The sequence below is a fragment of the Zonotrichia albicollis genome, chromosome 12, assembly GCF_047830755.1.
Source record: "Zonotrichia albicollis isolate bZonAlb1 chromosome 12, bZonAlb1.hap1, whole genome shotgun sequence".
NCBI classification, from domain to species: domain Eukaryota; kingdom Metazoa; phylum Chordata; class Aves; order Passeriformes; family Passerellidae; genus Zonotrichia; species Zonotrichia albicollis.
Window position 1 is genome coordinate 7,835,616 of NC_133830.1, and position 21,036 is coordinate 7,856,651.

Sequence of the window (21,036 nt, forward strand, 5' to 3'; positions counted from 1 at the left end):
TTTGGAGTCAATTCAAGTGTTATGATAATTTTTCCTTCCTGTGAAAAGGCTTTGGATTGTGCCTTTGGTAAATTAAACCACAATAAAATGAGAAATTAATTTTAAACTGTGTTGATTCAGAAATAATTAAATATGGCAACACTTATATCTAGTACACTTAAGGTCTGTAAGTGAATACATATTGTACTTAGGCTGTCCTGAGTGTTTACCTATTAGATGCACTGTAGTATAATAGTTTTAAATGTCTTTGAATGCAAACTGCTGCTGCAGTTTGATTGCTAATTTGAGATAATACTTCACTTGTGTTTGGAAAAATTAATTCCTCTGGGGAAATCAATATTTGTCCTGCCAGATTCCATACCTTGGTTTGTTGGGGGACAGGGTGGCCTCTGGGGAAATGCTGATTGTTCATATGCATTAGCAAGAACTATTTGTGGAATAAAGGATTGCTCGGTCCAGATCCCTCTGTCATTCTGCTCTCTTGTGTCTCTTCCCTTGAACACCCTGCACTGGGGTGGGTAAATTCTACATTGTGAACTTGAGAAAGTAAAAGCTCTGCCTCCTGCTGCCATGGCTTGTTTCCTCTGCAGCCAGTAATGTTTGACTCTGTGTGTGTTCAGTAGGGATGGGGAATATAAATGTGTGGGAAGGACACAGGGCATTTCAAATACCTGGAGGAATGTTGGTGAGGTTCCTCTCCAACTCAGAAATAATGACAAGCCACGCAGTGGAGCTGCCTTGTTTTCCTTTCTTTTTCAGTGGGTGTAGGCATATATGTATGTGTGCAGAAAATGTGCATGAAATAAATTACACACTTCTGATATGCTCTGATTTGTCTTCAGAATTCTCCCATGAGTATGATGCTCTGAAGAATACATCACACATGTTTATTCTCTCTATAAATACCTTTGTTTCCTATTTAGCAAGGCATTTTCTATGGACATGTAGAAATTGCAGGATAAAAAAAATTACCCAAGCCAGGAAACAAAGTCACTTATCCACCTGAGTAGACATGAGGTAGGCAAAAGCAGGATCCCTCCTTCCAGAAGGTGAATCTCCTGCAAAATGGGGTCACTGCACTGTTTACCCCATGCACAGAACTACAGATATTCACCGGGGGAAATGAGACTGATTTGGGTTTGAAATCACATTTCAAGGGTTTGGGTTTGAAATCACATTTCAAAGGATGCAATTGCTTCAGGGATTTCTTGTGAGGTCCTGTGACTTCATCTGAGATTCTTCATCCCAAATTGCTAATTCCACTGAGTGGCTGTTATCAGGAATGCAGTGAGCCCCCAAAGCCCCCTTGCCTGCTTTAAAAGTGCAAATGTCCAGGGCACAACCTTTGAGGCTGCACCTGAGGAAATTTAGAGCTGCAGCATCCTGTGCTGTACATTCTAAAGAGATGGAAATCAAAGTCCTTTGTAAAACTAATAATTTTGAATAAAATATTCAGCTGTAGGAATATGGATTAGCCATTGCCATGACAACCTGTACACATTCTTCAGTTAAACAATGAATTACAGAGTATTAGTTCTGCACCTTAAAAGAGCAAGGCCCAACATTTCATTCTTTAAGGTTAACACAAGTGAGACACAGCTTGGAATATCTATGTGGAACTGGAACAGTTGCTGTGGAACTGTTTTATTTCTCTTTCCATCCAACAAGTTGAAGAGGGTAATACATATCTAACATAAGAATCTGCTGCCCCAGAAGGTTAGTGATGTTTTTGGTGGGAACCTAAGGATTGTTTTCTTTAGTTTTCATTCATAATCTACATTTCCCCCCCTCCATATTGAAGAATATTGTTTCTGGGGTTGGTTGTGCAATGCCCATCCCTGGAGATTCAGCAGGCCAAAGCCATGGTTGAAATGATCCAGTGTTTGCCACAGTCCCACTGTTGTCCTGAGGTCGGAATTGACACTTGTAGATCTCCCTTCCAGCCAACATTTTCTAGACAGCATCAGAGTTCTAATAGAATGAGAATGAGCTACTCCTTCTCTCTTCACCTTCAATTTTCTCATCTTCTGCTGCTGGGGGAAAAGCAAAATGCACAGTTTAACTGGTTACATTGCTGTCAGAAAGAGAAAATAGCTAAGTCAAGTTTGAAGGTAAGGGGTTTTGTTTATTCTTTATTTTGGCCAATTTGTATTTTTGATTTTTTTAAAGGTTATTGATGAAAGTTTTTAATTTCATACCACTTTGGCATTGGAAAACACAAATTTGCTTGCAAGAAATGACATCTGTGTTTGATGTTTTCAGGTTTTTACAAGTCATACCCTTGAAATGCATGGAGATTTCTATAGTGATTTTGTAGCAGTGTTTGTATGTTTGTGTATTTGTTGCTGTTTACTGAAATTTGGTTACTTGGCAATTAAGTACTTCAATCTAGAGAAAAGTGAGAAAGCTTTCTTTGGAATTATTTTTCCCTTTTGTTTTTTTCAAAAAGCTCATGAAGTGAGAAATGTATGTCCATTTTATTAGTTGTGTGACTAAATTATATGTTGTTTGTTTTTTTTCTTTTTTTCCTTTTGCTAGGAAATTTTAGATAATTTATAAGATTTCTAGTTGCTGGATAACTTTTTAACATTTCAAGAAGCCAGAGTACTTCAGTGCATTCGTGCAGATTTTAAATAAACCTTTTCTAAATTAGTGAAAGAAAATTAGAAAATTTCTAGGGAAATACCTTGTTAGGTATCACATCTGTCAATTCATGTAAGCTGGAGTAATTTTCATCAGCTTCAATCAGCAGTTTTGTTCGAAACTCAATTGTAGTATTTGCTAAAGATAAATACAATTATTTTAGGGCATATCTCAGTCTTGGATCAAGTACCAAATATTTTGCTGTTGAAACTGTAATGGCCCAACTTATATCAACAATGAACTAGTTAAATAGAAAGCTAAAAAAATTTCTGAAATGGTGCTTAACAGTGTGAAAATCTCTGGAGACCTTCTGTAAGCAAAGGGAAACAGAAATCACTACCCTTGCAAGTACTGATAACACACAGAGATGTTTGTCTTCATCACTAGCTGAGAATGTGGCACCTCACTATGTAAATTTGATTTGAGTCCTAATTAAATATTTAAAAGATGTTGGCTTTCTGTTGCCTTTTTGAGAAGATGGCATATTCTATATAGGAAACCTTCTGGCTTCTTATTCCTATATATTTGTTATGTTATGAAAGATTTGTTCACAAAGTAAAATGAATTTGGTGTTGATTTGAACAAAAAATGTCTGCTAAGTACTCTCTGAAGACAGATATTTTAGCTGGTATATAACAGGTTTTACTTCTCTTGGGGATGTTTAAGAGCACTGATCATACATAAATGATATTAATGAAATGGGAGTATTATTTTCTTAAGGGTTTGTGCATGTAGTCTCTGGGAAATCTACTTTATTTTTTTGTATTATTTTGTATTATCAAAATTAGTTTGAGTTTGAATTCATTATCCTATTTTAGTGCTTGAGTTCTAGAAAACTTTTTTTCTGCAGGGTCTGGGTCTGGTCTTCTATTTCTGGGTGTAGCTCTTCTGGATTTTAAGGAGCAACTTGGATGTCATCAGAATGAAGTCAGGCCTGGGAGCTGTCCGTGTTCCTGGAGTCTCTGCCTTGGTCAGGGGCACAGCTGTTTGTGCAGGGCTCTGTCTGGGAGGGCTCTGCACTCGCAGAGGTGTCCATTGCCTTCAGTGTGTTTGTGCACTCTGGAGCAGGAGATTGTCACCAGAAAAGCAACATCACCTACTTCTGCAAGTGCAGAGGGGATTTTTTTTTTTTTTTTGACAAGGAAGAAGGCTCTGGAGAGCATGTTGGGGAGATTCTATTATTCTGTCATTCCCAAGTGCAGTTCTAACTTAATTTCTGCCTGATTTACTTCCACAGGAACTAGCAAGGGGAACACATGAGCTGCTGTTGTTGTTGAGAATTAAAATTTAATGCCTTGGATTAAAATTAAAAGGACAGTGCCCTGATGTGTTTTCCCTTCCCAAGTTCCTTATAGCAGTGCACAGTAAGTGTGAACAGAAGGAACACTTGGACCATTCCAAGCAGCTGAAGAGGGAATTCAGTGGAAATCTGGTGAATTTACCAAGCCAAGGCAAGAGTGGTATTTTATTTTTCTAAAGAATATTTTAAACCAAAATTTCTTTCATTACCACTTCTGCATAGAAATCAGAGATTCACAATGAGATTATAATTCATTCTTTTTTATATAAACGTTACATGTATAAACTTCATGAAGAGAACATTATTAAGAATTCAAAAGCAAGTGGGCACAAGAAGAGAGTGTTAAGACTGGAATTGCCACAGAAATTCAACTTCTCTTACACATATGCATCCTGATAAAGTAATCAGAATTGTCTAGAACACATAATATTTTCCAGAAATCTTCTTCCTTGCTCAGTGCACAAGATGGACAGTGCTCAATTAATGAGCAGCTATTAGAGATGTTGTTTTATCCTGAGTGTTTGATATGTGGCCCTAAGCCTTATTTCCAGCACATTGTTTAGACCCTGCTCAGATGTCAGAATTATTAATTTCCTCATAGGCTTTTCTGTGCTGCTCATCACTACTGTATCCAAGTGCTACACAGGTTTTAAATTAAATTTATCTCCACAAAGCCCCAGTGAGGGATGTGGTATTATCTCTGTTTTACAGATGGGGAGCTGACAGAGATTAAGGTCAGAAAAATTCACCAAATTTGGATGTGTATTTTAGAACACAAGATTGGATTTTAGCGCCCTTCAGATCATACAGGATGTTCTGTGTTCAGAAAACACCACTTGCTACTTCAGCATCAGGTGTGTTCTTGTTGCTGGATAACTTCCCCAATAGCTCAAGGCTGCAAACTCAACATTTACATGGCACTACTTATCACTAGGGAAAACTTTGTGTTTGATAACTTGGGCAGTATCACACAGGCACTCAGAGCTTTGAATTAAACAGAACTGCAGTGAACCACTTGCAGAAATGAGGCACTGGGGCTTGCTGAAAACTCTAATAGGACTTTATTATTAAAGACTGTTCCTTAATGCTTGCACGTGAATTGGCTTTACACAAGCCATCTGAATTCTCATCCTTGTCAATTTGGTCATTTGATTTTTGCAACGGAGAAAGATTAATTTGGAATATTGGAATTTGTGATCCAGTTAATTTGGGGAATGATTGTTAATTGAGAAACCATGTTGTCTCAAAGATGGTACTGTCTTCTCTGTGATAAACATGAAGAGGATATTTCCAAATGTACTTTCATTTATTTTCATTGCATATTCAGAATTCTTTGTGAAGATATTCTACAAACCAGAAGATTTGTGAACAAGTCTAGCAAAATACTGTTTCTCTATTTGGGAAAACTTTAATTGGTGATTTTTACGTATTGTGTCCACATTTTGTATACTGAGTACATTTACATGATTTTCCTTACATTCATTTTCTCCACTGGCAGTTTATTCTATGCTAGTTTTTGTTTAGGCCTGCTGATTGCTTATAGAGTAGCATAGAGAATTCAAGGTAAGCCCTTAGTTCTTCACAGCTCTTTAAAAGCAGCAGCATAGATTTGCACCACAGCTAAACACAGTGATTTATTAGTCTTTCTGTTAATTTTTGAGAATTTTGGTGGCATTAATTTGACCAGGGAAAAAAGATTTCATGGTATCATTTTGTGCTCCTTAAAGTTTATCTCTCCTTTGTTTTCTTGTCTGTTAGGTTCATATTTCTTTAAAGTTTCCCAAAGCTCTTTGAAATCTTTAGCTGACAATGATTAGAGAAGTGAAATGTTTCTTACATTCATCAAGAAAGGTACCAGGATAGTGGCTGGTATGATAGAATTATGCAGAGAGTTAGAGAACCCCTTTCTTTAAACACCTTTTTAATGTTAACCTACAAAGCTTCTCATCAGACTACATTCCTCATGCCGAGTTCCTATCTTTTGTGGGCCTGGGGGGCTACCCTGTGTGTATGGAGTTGGAGAGTTTTCTCCTAGCTATGAAGTGCACTCAGGGAAGCCAAAACGTCTCTTATAACAACACAAGAAAATTAATTTTTCAGTAGTTTCAAAGTCTCTTTTGTTTACAGTTGTATTCATTTCCAGACTGCTGAGAGCCAGCTATTCCCAGAGCTTTATGGTATTGCTGTGGCATTACTTACAGAACAACTGCTTGCTATTGAGGAAAAAATGAAAGTTAGTGAGAACTTTGCTTGACTAAGTGTGATTTCCTACTGGGCAGCTTGGGTAGTACATGTGTATTGTGCAAATCACCTTTTAAATTATAAATTGCATCCATTATTCAAGAAGTGCAATGCAAGTCCAAAGTTTTCATTGGAAATAAACCATTTATGCCTACCTTCTATAAAATGTGCTAGTCAGGCATGTGGGTGCAGGGCTGTGGCAATGAGCTGGCAGCCCAATTTATGAGTTCCCTGTCCAGGGGAGTCAGAGGAATTCAGAAATAAATCAGAGTTTCAGCTTTGACAAATTCTTGGAGCTACAGAGAGGTCCCTGGTTGAGATCTCTGCCAGTTTGCCATACTTCAGCCTAAACATTTATCCTGCAGATTGCAGATTAAGATTTAATCATGTCTATAGATTTCTAATTGCTCATGAGTATCTTATTGGAAACCTTGGCTGGCAAAGAGCTCCAAAGACCTTTCAGTAAATCGTAGAAAAAATTTGTTCCCCAATTAGCTGCAGAACAGTCATCTGGCACCCAGTTCTTGTTTAAAATGTTAGCAAGTTTACAGAAAAATGAGAACATAATACTCTCAGCTATTCCAATCCACCATGTGACCATAAATGTTGTTTAATCTTGAAAAGTTAAAAGCAGGAACACTAAAACATTTTTTGTTGATGCCTGAAGTGATACAGTGTAGTAAAGCGAGCCAGAAATACAGCAGAAACATACAAAACTATTTGCTTGGTTTATGGCTTGATTATGTGACTCATGCAGTTCTCCATGGTGAGTCTAGGTTAAAAAATAATGATATAGATTGTTTTCTAAAAGGAAAAAACATGAAGAATTTTATGGTAGTTACAGATAGATGAAAATGCATATTTTTCAGGACATTTGGCAATCATGAAGTAAAAAGCAACCAGGAGAATGATGTGCACATACAGCAAAATGTGTAATTATCAGATGAATAAGAAAATTAAAATAATACGTTTGTGAAAATAATGAGCACTTAAATTTCCTATGTTTATTCAATTTTTTTAAAGCATTTCTTCATCCTTTACCAAGGACAATGCAGGCTAGCATATTGAAAATAGGTTTAGGCTCTTTATCAGATTTGGTTTTGGTATCTCTGTTTTTCTGCTTCTGGTATTAAAGTGGAGAAAACGCTTTATTCCATCAGTGATTTTGAAATTTGACTTGAAGAATATTGACAAGATCGTCTTTGATTTCTCTTACTTCTGCAAATCAATCTAAGGAGTTGCTGGACTTGTCTTAAAGCCTGATTCTGAAAGCAACCTAGTGAAGCCAAAAAAACCTGTTTAATAGATTTCAGTGATTAATTTGCTAAGAGCCCTGTTTAGTAGGAAAAGATTCCTCAAGAGCAACTTGAGGTGAAAATGTAACCCCAAACTTCTCAGGCTTTGTGTCCTACTGAAATAAATCTAATGTCTGTAGGTATTACATAACAGGAACTGCAAGCCGCTTTCTCTCAGCAGAAAATGTCTTATGAAAAGAAGTCATAATGTAATATTCAGTAAGTAGCTGTATTTTAATAGAACTGTGTTTTCTGCAACCAGATATGAAACTTCTCACAAAAACATCATGTACAACTGCCTGTATTTGCCTACATTTTTTGAGTCATAGTGTTCAGGATTAATCTAACCAAAAATCTCTAAGCAGGTTCCTGTCATGCTTTAATGCTGGTTTGACAGCGAGTGCTCCTTTTTCAAAATTGGCTTATTCTTTCAATTGATTTGCAACCTAGCTTTCATTCAACATTACCTTGTTCAGCAAGGACTCTCATAGTGCTCTGTACAAAAATCCAGAAAGCTCTGATTTCTGCCACAGGTTTCTTTGAGAAAGATAAGGAAGTGACCAGAAAGCAGGAATGGTATTTGCCATTTTCCAAACATGGGCAAGTAAAGAGAAAGCATTTGAGGAAAATCAGAGGGAAAACCTGTGCAGAGGGGGAAAGTTAAACCTAGAAAAGTGCTCTTTGCGTGCAGTCCACAATTTGACTGGTGTAAATGAACCAGAAATAGTAAGAACATGTCACACCAGATTGCATTTTTCCAATGACTGTAATAGGAACTTTAAAAAAAAACTGTCAAATTTCAGCATTAGAGCAGCACTTCTTTTTTTTTTTTTTTTTTATCCATTGGATATATATGTGTGCCATGGTAATTCTGTAATTAGCCTGTACAGTCCTAACAGTTCACTTTTTGACCTGCTTTGCATAGTGGGAGCCTCTTTTTCCTCCCTGCAGTTCCCCAGGGTGCAGCCCTGGGCTGGCAGCTCTCCACATGGATAACCCTGCTGGAATCACCTGCCTGGGATGCACTCAGGGCTCTGGCAGAGGGCTCTCATTCTGGGGGGGGCAAAAGGAGCTGGGAGAAAGATGTGGACATAAATCCTTTGAAATTATGCTTCATTAATTCCAGCATTCATGGAACAATCTGGTGTAAGTGGTTTTATGTTGGAGAGCAAGCACATATATAAAGTGATGAAATGAGGACTAATGGGATTTCTTAAGGATTCCAATATCTAGAAATAAACATAAATGTGCTGTACATAAATGTGAAGGACCCACTATCTTGTCTTATTAGCTAGCTATAAATGTAAATATGACAATAAATTTTCATTAAATGTCTATTTTCATTTATATGCCTGAGGAATTTTTAGACTAAGTATGGTGTCTGCATTTTCCTCTGAATGTTTGTGTTACATTTATTAATTCAGCAAGCTGAAATGCTTGCAGAGATACTCAGGTCTCACAGGAATTGCTCTAAATATAATTTAAATTCATAGTGTTACCAAATAGCCATGATCTAATAATAATAAGTTTGCATTCAGAATGAAATTTTGGGCAAAAGGACAAAAGAATAAAATACAAGAAATAAATCTTTAAAGGTGTTTACTGATTCAGGAGAGCTTTTGGAAGTGATGTAGCTGATTTCTCAGTGAAGAAATTATAAAATTCTGGACTGTATCGGGAAACTCATCATCCAACATTTCTGGCTCATACCTCACTTCTTTTTGCCTGGACTTGTGCAGGAGCAGCCTTTTGCCGTAGCACACCCTGTGCTCTCTCTCTCTCTGATTGTGCTTTGGTTTATACCACCATAAAGTTTTGGGAAGAGCCATTACTCTCTTCTCCCAATGGACTTCTTCACTCCTTGAATCTTTTCACTGAACTCCCTGCAGCTTGTCTTCTGCAGCTCTCTTTGCCCCATCTCTGCTGTCCAACACTGTAGATGTCCAAATTGCATTCTCTCAGAGGAAATAGGAAGCCACTTCAGGGGAAGGCTTAGTCTTGGTGTGTATTTCTAAAGCCTGTAAAGTGACTTTATGTTTTGCAATATAAGTAATAATAATAATAATAAAAGATAGAACTGCTTTTTCTTCACTCCCCATTTTTAAAGCCACCTTTTTTTCCACTGAAAGGTTCAGCAAAAGAACATTTCTAGTTGTTCCATCATGTCAGCTCTCAGTTTGTAGCTTCAAGAGGAATGAACTTCCTCCCCCATCCCTCCTTTTGCTGTGGTAGTTTCCCTTACATTTATATATCTCAAGAGATGTCACAGTTTTTTATTGCTCCTCTACCATGTAATGTAGCCCTAGGTAGCCAAACTAGGAAAAAGGATTTTCATGGTATAATTTCTGCCATTTAATGCATACTGTAAAGCATTTTCTTAATTTTTTTCCTTTTCTGCCTTTCACTCCTCTGCTTAAAAAAATTGGCATGATTGATATTAACATTTTTCCCTAATAAAAATGTATTTTTCCTTGATCTTAGTGTTGGTAATACATTATTCAGTGTTCCTTCTTAATAAAGCCCATTGGTTGTTCCATTACTCACAGCAGTTATTACAACACTAAAGGTCTCGTTCATCAGAATGACTTGCAGAGGCAAAATCACACCCCTGAGTTCTCCATGCATCAGGATAATAGCTGTGGTACATGCAAGTTGTTAAAAAATTGAAATTTAATGTGTGTTTCTCTGTTTTGCTTTGCTTCCCCTCCCCCCGAAGATTAACACTAAAGAAGGATCTGTGAACGTAATTTATTTTATTGGATACTTGTGGTTTTGCATGTATTTTGTTCTTTTGGTAAAAGTTGTTAAGAAGGAATTGTTGATTCTGATTGATTTTATCCTGTTTCACAAAACATCCTCCTTGAAATCACTGATATAGTCCATGGATTTTGAGTTTCATGATTATCAGACTTGTCTTTGAATTCCTGCTGAATTTTGTTCAATAATAATGATAAATGGAGGTATAATCTTAGATAAACTCTGTTAATATGAGGAAAAATGGGCACAGTTTTTGAGCAGAGATTGTGAGAAATTCTAGATCAAGTCTTTGAGAGATAACTTATGTAATATTGTGGTGCATTGAGTCAGTGCATTCTGGCATAAAATGGACACAAACCTACTGCAGGATAATGCAAGACAGCAATTCTTTTTTCATGCTCGTAATTGTAAAAGGTTTTTAAAAAAGTAAAGTTGCAGGTCTAGCTAGGATGTCAAAACAACAACAACAAAGTGATGTTTGGAAACAAATCCTCATATTTGAAGTTGGCTGTTACCTCAGCACAGAGGCAAACAAGGGCTTCCACTGCCAGAGTGATTTTCTCAGCATGGTTAAATGGTGTGTGAGTCATCTTCTGAGGCACACAGTGTACACATGGACACTTGAGGAATGTCGAGCCTGTTTAGTGCTTTCAGGACTCTTCTAAACCCTCATTTTTCTCCAAGTTTTATGTGTTACACAACTCTTTTGCCTCTACAAACCTTTTCATTTATTGTTTATAACTTTGCACTCTTTACCTGAATTATAAGAAAAAACCAAGTTGGCCTAATTTGTATTCCAAAATGCTTGCTGTAGAAATGAATTTGACAACTACATCTACATCATTTAAAAATATTTATGCCCTCTCCATGTATTATGGATGTTATATCGCCTTTGATGTCTAGCTTGATTCTGCATTTGCTGATTAACTTGTCAAAGTTGCAATTGCTCTACAGTGTTGCTACATGGTTGCTCACTTGCTTTTAAGTGTCTGCATTATTCTTGGTCAACAGGGTTCTGGGTATCTGAAGTTTGAGTTGTTTAGTTGTTTTTTGGGGTGGTTGTGAGGATTTTGGGAGTGGGGGAAAGTCTTAAAAAAATTGTTTTGATGATGGACCAGAAAATTGGGAAAGAGGAAACTGAGGACGGACTTATGTACATGTTGCCTGTGTGTGCCCACACATTGCCTGACCAGGTGCAGTAGACAGGATGTGTAATGCCTGAAGAGGGATAGTTTTGAGAAATAAATGTGTATGCTAGTACACAAAGAAATGAGAATGCTAGTATTTTATTTGACCTGTAGCTTTTAAATAGGCTATAGTTTTTGTTTGAGTTTTGTGTGTTTTCTGCTTTAGTAAGTTGATGGGACAGCTGGACTGGTTGCACAAAGTATTTTGAGACAGGTTTGGGGGCAATGCAGCTTTCCTCTCAGGAGCCAAAGGCGAAGATGTGCATCAGCTCACTGGTGATGGGCAGAATGGAGAAAATGAGAAAACTTTGTACAGCAATAGCCAAAATATTGGTGTCTTATCAGCGCTGATTTGGTTACAAAACCAAACTGCAGGACCTTACTGGCTCTTGTGATCCAAAGCCCGTCCTAGTCAGACCCAGTACAAGTGGGAACTCTCTGGTTTTTCTCAGGAGCTCAGAGCTCCCTCGGGTCACTGCTCATCACACTGTCCATGTCCTGTGCTGAGCTCTGGGGTGGAGCTGCTTGCCCAGGGAGCTTTGTGCAGTCTCCTCCTTGGCCCACTGCTGCCACCCAAAAGACACAGCCAGGCAGGGAAGGGACATTTCTCATGATGGTCACAGTCATGACCTAGGAAAACCCACTATAACAACAACATGGGGATTTTGAGGGGTGAGACTGTGAGAGCAGAATGGAAAATCCTGTCCCAGAGGGGCTGGGAAACGCTGCTGCAGCTCAGGGAAAGGGAACAGAGCTGCAAGGCAAAGGCTGTGGGATTGCAGATGGATGTGTGGCATCACACATGGGAAGGTGCTGAGGTGCTGTGCAACAGGCCACAGTCTATTTTCATTGTAAGTGGAGATAATTTAGCTTGATTGACCATGCTAAGAAAATGGCTATCTATTTAAACAGTAATAATTTTGATGTTTTCTTCCCTGCTAGATTAAGCAGGGGAAGCCACGTGTAGTGAATTTGAGTCCATCATAATCTGTCTGTGATGGGAGGAATTGGTCCTTGTCAATGCCACAGGATTGGTTGCATGCATCACATTTAACGGGCTTGCTGTTCAGTAGCTTCTGTGGGTAGTGAAAATGAAAAATAATCCACACAAGCTTTTCCTTTCAACATCGTGTAGAGCATTAAATACCATCCCCATGGAGAGAATCTAGGCTATGGCTGTCAAAGATACAGGAGCACCTTTTCTAGTTTTTTAATTCTTCTTGGCTTTTTCAGAACAGAAATGGCATAATATGTGATGTTTTGGCTTACTGAGAGGGAGAACAGTTTTTAATTAGAGGCCATTTTCTGGAACTGGAAGAACACAAAATATCTAGTTTAAATTTTGTGCAAGAGTGGGAGTGAAGGGTGCTGAGAGATAAAGCTGTTCTAGGGACATAGAGCCAGTAGAAAAACTAAGTGATTTTAGAATGAAACAATTTCTTTCTATTAGTGTTTTTAGGTATTTCTTGATGAAAATGTCAAATCCTGGCTGCTAGCAACAAGCACATTTATTGCTAGGTGCTTGAGTTAAATAAGTAATATCCTGGCTTGTGTAAATTTCATCCTTACAAAGTAGCAGTGAGAGGAGAAAATAAGTAAAAAATTCCAAAACATGAAAAGAGGGAAGGTAGCCTGCAGTGCAGGTCTTTATTGCACATTACTTCCTGAATATGGTGCAGAATTCAGATGTCTAAGTAGGACTATCACTTTCTCCATAACCAAACATTTGAAAGGGAGCAATGCCAAATAGGGATTTAAGGATATAGGTACTTTGTTCCCTTAACTACAGTGTGTAACGCACATTTTTGTATCTTGATGAATTAAAAAAAAATTAGTATTTTTGTAAGACCTTAAAGAAAATTAGAAAGGAGGAAGTTTTGTTTTGCCACATAAATTTGCAGTGTTTTTACATGTAATTGAGTGTTGGCATCAGGACTGTCAACATTCATGAAGAGGTGATGTTAATATGGTAAAACAAAGTTTAAAATTTAAGAATACTCCTGGGAATGTTTCTAAAACAGTCCTTTCTATTAGCACAGAGAGATAATGGTATTGTAATTGGTTTCCTTTAATACACACATTTGAAGTTAGCAGCCCATTTTGCATTCTCATCTTCTCCCTTTACAACCAGATGTGCAGCTTTCCTAAAACAGTGCTCAGGGGATTCTCAGCTAAAGCCTTGAGCTTGGTTCTCAGCAGGTGCTGATCTCAACACCTTGTTCTAAGGAGGAGTAATTGTATTTAAAAAAAAGAGGCATTTTGGAGTACCAACACCATCTCAATTAAGCATCCAATGGGGAGGTCTGTGGTGGCAGGAAGAGAACATTAAAGAACTGCTGCCATCACTCCTTGTAGTCAGCAAACTTCCAGCACTTTTCCAGGTCTCTGATTTTAACTATGACCTGTAACAAGCAGACTCTTATCTTGATGTCCTATGGACCTGCTTTTAGGTGAACTTACCTTCTGCCCAGAAGTGAACTTATTTTCTGTTCAGAGTTCTGTGTATTTGACACAAATGATTCTACAGCTTATGCTGTTTAAAAACTGAAGCGCAGACCAAAGCCCCTAACACCAAAACCGAATAAATGTGAAAAAGTGAGAAGTGTATAAACTTCCTCTCAAAAATACATTTAGTATGAGAGTAGTACTTATACAGACTGAGGAAATGCCATGTACCTGTGATGCCTTTTTCTTGGATCTAAAATTAATTCAGTCATGGTTAAGGGATAAAGGGTTTTTATTTTGGTATTTAATAAGGATCCTTGTGGTGCAACATTTGGCCAAGGTGGAATGTACTGAAATGCACATTCAGGGTAGATCCTGCATACACTTTTATAGACCTTGCAAATTAGCATATTCAACAAACACCTCAATGAGAGGCTTGAATGAACAGTGTGATATCTTCCTATCCCAAAGTATCTCCTTCTAGATGGGCATAATTTTAGTTTACAGGATGTATTCTAGAGGGGACCTTAGTTTCTCTGGCTATTGTAGGGTTTTCTGGCCCCCAATTGCAAGGCCTTTAGGATGTTGGTCTCCTGGCCTAACAGAATACCGGGACTATGCTAAGTTATCAGACTTAAGGAATTACAAGCACTTTTTTTTCAGGGTGTAATGATTTTTCTTAATTTTAACACTCTTTTTTCAGGGTGTAATGTAGATTTCCAGTGTCTTTTTTTTCTTTTTCTAGTATGGGTTATACAGATTTGAGGTCTGTTGTGGCTGTAAAATTAGAATACTTGCTGTGTTAGCCTTTAATACTGTATTCCCACCTACAACTGCAGTAACACAGCTTGAAGGGAATTTAATTAGGAAAATGAGGCAGATGAAATAGGCAATGTAATGTATATCAGCAATATGAAGAAGAGTAAATACACTTTTCATCTGAATAGTCAGAACAGAAACTGTGTTAAACTGGGCTGAAATTTAATCAGAAATGGATTTCTTTCATTTTCTAACATTACTGTGTAATTGTCCTCCTTATTACTGGGGATTAGAAAGGCTACCATCATAAAAGAGGAAACATCTTTAACCAATTATGTGTTGTTTCTAGTTTGTCTGGCAGTGACCTTCTCTTTATGTGAAAAATGGAAATCCCTGGAGAACCAGACTTAGTGTGGTCATTCCAATCTGGGAATTGGGAAGCCTTGTGCACACACTGCATCTCATGACCTGTGTGCACACACCTGTGCTCATTGATTCCTGCTGCTTTACAGACCATGCAAGCAATAAGTGGTAGAGTTCAGGTGCATAAAAACTTGCTCTGCCAGTAGCAGTTTCCTGCCTGGCAGCACTCTGGAATATTCCAGCCTTGCTGCACAGTCATGGATATTTCACTTGTACTCATTACTTATTTCCCTGGTGCATTTTTTAGCATTTGTGTTGGTTCTGAGCACAGATGATTGTACTGTGCAGAAAAACACAGAGGATCACTAGGGCAGAAGGCAGCTGAAGTAATATATAATAGATTATGAATAATTGTTTAAGAAAAAGTCTCCCATAATCCCTTTGCAGAATTGGAGAGAGTAGCACTGGGAAGTCTGCAGTATTACACAGCACAACCAGTACAACTGACTCATTAGTTTGAAACACATTTATCTAGTCTGAATCAAGAGATAGAAATGCATGATTCAGATAGATTTTTGCATAGTAAACAAACAGGGTTTTAATAAGTGCTTTAATTCTAAATCAAGCTGCTTGGGCTGTAATGTGATTCTTCAAACTATTGCAAAGAGAGATATGAAATTAGTGCTTTCACTGTACTGATTTTTCTAGGTATTCTAAAAATAAGACAGGTAGTAAAGTAAGTAAATATTATGTGGTAGGTGCATGATGAAAACATAGTACAGGCAACCTAATGTCACCAATCTTATTTTGCTACTTTTTGCTGTTTTTTGCTTATGGCATCAATCAGCTAGAGGACTTCTCCTGCTGATTAACAATTCTCAGGTTCTCTCCCTCCTTAAGTCAAATTTGAAATCATGATATTTAGCAATTGTGATTTTGAAGCCTTGTTTCTGTGCTTAATTCTGTCCTTTGTCTCTGGACAGTACCTTTATTTATCAGTGTCCTGGAAGACAGAACAAGAAATCATCAGTAGCACTTGGCTTTTTAGTCCATAGCATTGCCAAATGCAAGGGCAGGTGGTACATTTGATTTTTCAGCTTCTGGAAACACCAGCTTACCATTTCATCACTGGAGGGTAGTCCTGGTATGGAATGTGTTTCTCTCCTTTGTCAGAAGCATTTCCTTCATTGCAAAGAGAACCATGTCTCTCTACTGAGTTGTGTGAAAACATTCTGCATGTTTTAATTGGAATGAAAAACCCCCATGGGGGGTTGCTGATGGACTGCTTAAGAGAAACGAGGCAGATTGATTGAAGTTCCTAATAGTCATTTTTTCCAGCATCAGCACAGGATAGCAGGTGTTTTCTCTGCTAAGCAATTCTTCTAGTAGCTAAAGAGACTTGATTTTTGTATGTTGTCAACTTTCAAGTTTAATATATGCTAAGGGACAAATCTCAGACACTTAATCTTCTCTTGTCTTTATGTAGAAAAGAATGTAGAACCTTTTTAAATCTTTGAAACAGGCATAGTTAAAATCTCCACTCTTCCATAATCTGTTTAAGCATTTCCTTTTATCTGTGATTTTCAGAAATAAAACAAGACATGATGCCTGCTTAGAAAATGTTTATTACATGGAAATGTAGTAATCTTATTTGTTACTGTATCATATACTAAGATTTATATGTGTTTTTCTGGTGTAAACCCTGATTAGATGCATCTGCTGCCCTTAACTTACATTCTTCTGTGGAATCAGACCACTACAAAGCCAGAAGTTCCTTTAGAAGAACAAGTATTTCTCAAAGACATTTTCAAAGTGTGTGCACTTGGAGGGGGTTGTTATGTGTACGTTTTTATGGGAACAGGTACAGGTGTGTGGGCACACAGTTTGTGGTGATTGGGGTGGGCTGTGCCTCATCCCCAGTGAGCTGCAGCTGTGGAAAACAGGTGAGCAGCATTGAAGGTAATGAGCCAGGGAGTGCCCAGGGGCTCTGACCAACCACCAAAGGGAGCAGAGGGCACACAGGTGCAGTGCATCAACCATCAGGGTATAAAAGGCTGGGCTAAAGAACAAGAAGGGCAGTTGCTTGTAGCCTTCTGATGAGGTATGGTGTTACTCTGTTTGGGTGGATGCTTAAAGCTTTTTGAAACTGTGTGGTGATGCTCTGTGTATTGTGGCTATCTCAGCTGTGATATATGCTGTGACACAAGTGGGATGATAAATCAGAATAAATCTCTTAGATTAAGAACGAAGTTTAGGTCTTAACTGTACACAGTAATCTTGCAAGTAAGGAACTACAACAGAAGACCCTCCATGGCTGTAGCAATAGATCTCCCTGTCTCAGGCAGCATATGAAACTGAATTTTCTGATTAGTCACTTGGTTCAAGTTGGGTAATGTGAGTGTAATGCTTCCGATGTGTCTCAAGTATTGTCACATGAAATTTGTCATTTCTTTATTTTTCACCCTGCAGTACCTTGGATATTTCTTATTGAATTAAATACTTTAAATACTCTAGGGCTTAAAGACCTAAAATAGACACAGTTGGGACTGTGCTGTAGCTATTTAAGAGGGATTTTCATTCTTGTCATGAAGAGAGAAAATTTTAGTGAATGAAAGTGGAATTCTGTGACTTTCTATAAGAGAAAATGTAGCAGTGATCATCTTCACATTCCCGTTGCTCAAGCTGGAACGTGTGGATGGAAAATGGCTAAATAAACTTTCTTCAGTTTGCCAGTGTTTCTTCATTTGAGGTATTTAATGGAGAGATTAAGAAAATGTGGTTTATTTCTTACATCCTGTGTGCACTGATTTGCATTGTGTCAGAAAAAATGTGAAATCCTGTTTGTGCTTCTCAAAGAACATATGACCCAAATGTTTACAATGCAGGACAAATGAAAATGGGAGGGAGAAATTGCATTCCTAGAATTCTGTAGCCCTGCCAAGATGATGAGAGTAGACTTTAAGAAATTATATGTAAATATTTTGCTTTGGAAAGAAGCCTTTTCCACCCCTTCTTCAAAGACATGATCAATTTATGGGAGGTGTAACAACCATTCCAATGATGAACCCAGGAGGCACTTTCTGCTGAAGCTGCACATGCAGTTGGATTGTTTTATTCCTGTTGCTTGGAAAAGGCAGAGTCAATCCCTTAATTATCTTAACCATTGTCTCTTTCAGACCCTGAAGATCAGCCCTGAGCATGCTGAGATTTGGGCAGCACCTGATCAAGCCCTCGGTGGTGTTCCTGAGGACAGAGCTGAGCTTTGCTCTGGTGAACCGCAGGCCGGTGCTGCCAGGACGTATCCTTGCCATGCTGCTGCTCCCTGGGAAGGGCAGGACACGCTCAGGACACTTGGAAGGCCAGGTAGGATGGGACATGGGTTTATTCCAAGTCCAGGCAGTGATGTTTGATCAGAAGATGCTTGATCAGTGTTGCAGAACTGCTGAAAACAGTTGCTTAGCAACTGTGACCTTCGAGGTGAAATTCTATTGACCTTTTCACCACAGAAGATATATAAACAACCAGGTGCTACTAAAAGCATTTTAAAGTCTATTGGAGGTGGTACTGTTTAAATTCCATATCATGCTGAATAACACATCCCACTTCCCTATTAATAATGTCACTTATTTTTTGATGTGGTAACACTTTTATGGAGGATTTTCAACTTTTCCTGGCTAAATGTATACCATTTGTCAAATGCCCGTAGAACCCTGTATGAAGATTTTGAAGACTTTTTTGGGGGGATACAGATTGCTTTGATTAATTTAGGTGGGAATGGATTAAATAAGCCATCTGTATAGTGCACACATTTCATGATGAAAATATGAAGCCTCATGGAGTAAATAAAATTCTTGAGTTTGAAACTGTATTGTAACTTGATTATACAAGATGCTCAATGTTCCTATTTAATGTGTTGTGTAGTGTGTTATTTTCCAGTCAAAATTCTGCTGCTCTGTAATTTGTGCTGATTTTAGTGGCTGGAAATGAAATTTTTCAGAAATAATTAAGACTGATCTCCTCTTCCATAGAGGTTCATGATAAAATTTTAGGAGGAGCTCAGGCAAAGAATGAATGTGTTGGGGGAAAAAAAGGAAGTTGTTTGGAATTTATTGAAAGTTTTCTTGTTAGTTTTGTAGCTCTATGTTGGTTTTTTCATATCTTAAAATCAAGTGAATTTTAATATAGATTTTTAAACCCAAAATTATTTTTCCTCTGAATTGTGGAACCTTCCTTTCCTCCCACCAGTTTTGTAGGTTATAATTGTTCAATATTGAACTTTTTTCTCCAGCTCCTTTGAATGGTGTTTGTGTGTACCAGAAGTCAGAGCATGGCAAAGATGCACAGACTTCATAGAAACTTTAAAGGTGTTACTGTCTCAGCAATGTACTTTAATGAATTAAATTAACAGGTTTTTCTGATCTTTGAGTTTCTGAAATTCCAGATGTAAATCCAAGTGATTTACAGATTTCTCATAACAAAAACCATTTCAAAGCTATATAAAGACAGTGTCACATCGATCACTGTGTGAGGCAGGGCCTGTAAGTGCCTGAGCAGTTGCTGCATGCATTGTGTGGATCAGAGAGTAAATAAACTCTTATCTGTTCTGTGAGTGCAGGTTTTAAAAACAATATTTGACTTTTAAAAAAAAAAAAATTAATCAGTTAAGCGAACAATTGCATCTGTTGTTAAAAATAGAGTATTTCAGATGAAGTGTTCTTGTTTTAAAGTTTTGTGAGCACCTAGTAATGACAAGTTAAGGAGCCTATAAAACTTAATTATTACAAGCTTCTTTTCTTCTTAAATAATTAAAGATTATAAACTCTCATTGTATAATTATTACTGACTTTTGGCAGATACATTTATTTGCTCAGGGTTTAGCTTTGTTATCCCATAATGAGTTTTGCAGTGTGTTTTATAGTGTCACATTGTTTTAATAGCTTGTGTTGTAATATATAATGTAGTCTTTGTTTCTCCATTGAATAAATGTTCAGGTAATAAAAACCCAACCCTTTTCCTTTCTCATTACAATGAGAAGAAATTAGGAGAGATCTTGATGTAAAGGCTAGAATACAGTATGTAAAATAGAGCAATTTGCAGTTGTAAGCCTTTTAAAGTGTCTGTATAATGCAGAATTCATCTTGAGACCTGGCAGTAAGAAGTGTATTTTCTTTGTTTTATTGCAATAATTTTATCTGCCTTGTCTTTGGCACATGTGTGACATTTTTTTCAGTAGAAAATAAAATATTAATGTATGTGAATTAGAGAGACAAAGGAAATCAGTTTGAAAGCCAGATCACTCCAGGTGGTGGCTTTAATTAACTAGTAAGGTTGAAATTCCGTCTTGAAACAGAACATAGGGTTGGAATTATGAATTTGCAGTAATAGTTTTAAAATAAAGCTATTCTCTGGGAGAAAGTCTGTCACAATGGCCTTGTGGCGTTCAGTGTGACTTCAGCAATGCCAAAGCAGGCTTGTTCACTTAACACATTGAAAAGTTTTGTTTTGCTTATTTTGAGCTGCCAATCCTGTGAATTTATCTTGACATTTGAAAGGCAAACTGTGCAAACAGTCCAAAATTAGGTAGAGTAAGAATATGGCATTTATGGTAAGGAAAGGGTTCTCCTGTTCCTGGACAGAGGTGCCTCAGTTTTCTCAGCATTAGATTTCTGCCCAGTGGGTGCTCTGAGCTCAGACTCAGGAACTCAGTTTGTATTGGGATCCCTTGATGTGATTACTGCAGATTCTTAGATAGGGAGGCGCTGAGTACTCATTGTTGAATAAGGATATCCAACATTAAACTGGGATTTTCAGTATGTAAGCTACAATGTGCACATTTGTGGGACAGTAGGAAACATTGACCTCTCCTGGCACAAGGAGACAGAGGAGAGCTGCAGGTGGTCAGCGTGCAGGGTTAGTGCCTGTTTCCCTCAGGACATCCAGTCCCTTTGCTGTCACCTGGCAGGCAGAGACTCAGAAGTGTTGGACTACAGGCTGTCTGGAGACATTGTCACCTGTAATAATAAAGGGTCTGTATCTGCCCTGCTGT

At 37.8% G+C, this 21,036-nt stretch overlaps 1 protein-coding gene across 5 annotated transcripts in view; it reads left to right on the plus strand.

Moving 5' to 3' along the window:
- Positions 1 to 21,036, plus strand: part of FHIT (fragile histidine triad diadenosine triphosphatase) — a 512,539-nt gene that overhangs the window by 106,980 nt on the left and 384,523 nt on the right. For all 5 annotated transcript variants that reach the window (XM_074550487.1, XM_074550483.1, XM_074550482.1 and 2 more), the window contains one exon: positions 18,167 to 18,288. In XM_074550487.1, the coding sequence (XP_074406588.1) occupies positions 18,189 to 18,288 (100 nt within the window). In that variant the 5' untranslated portion in view covers positions 18,167 to 18,188. The remainder of the gene's footprint in view (positions 1 to 18,166; positions 18,289 to 21,036) is intronic.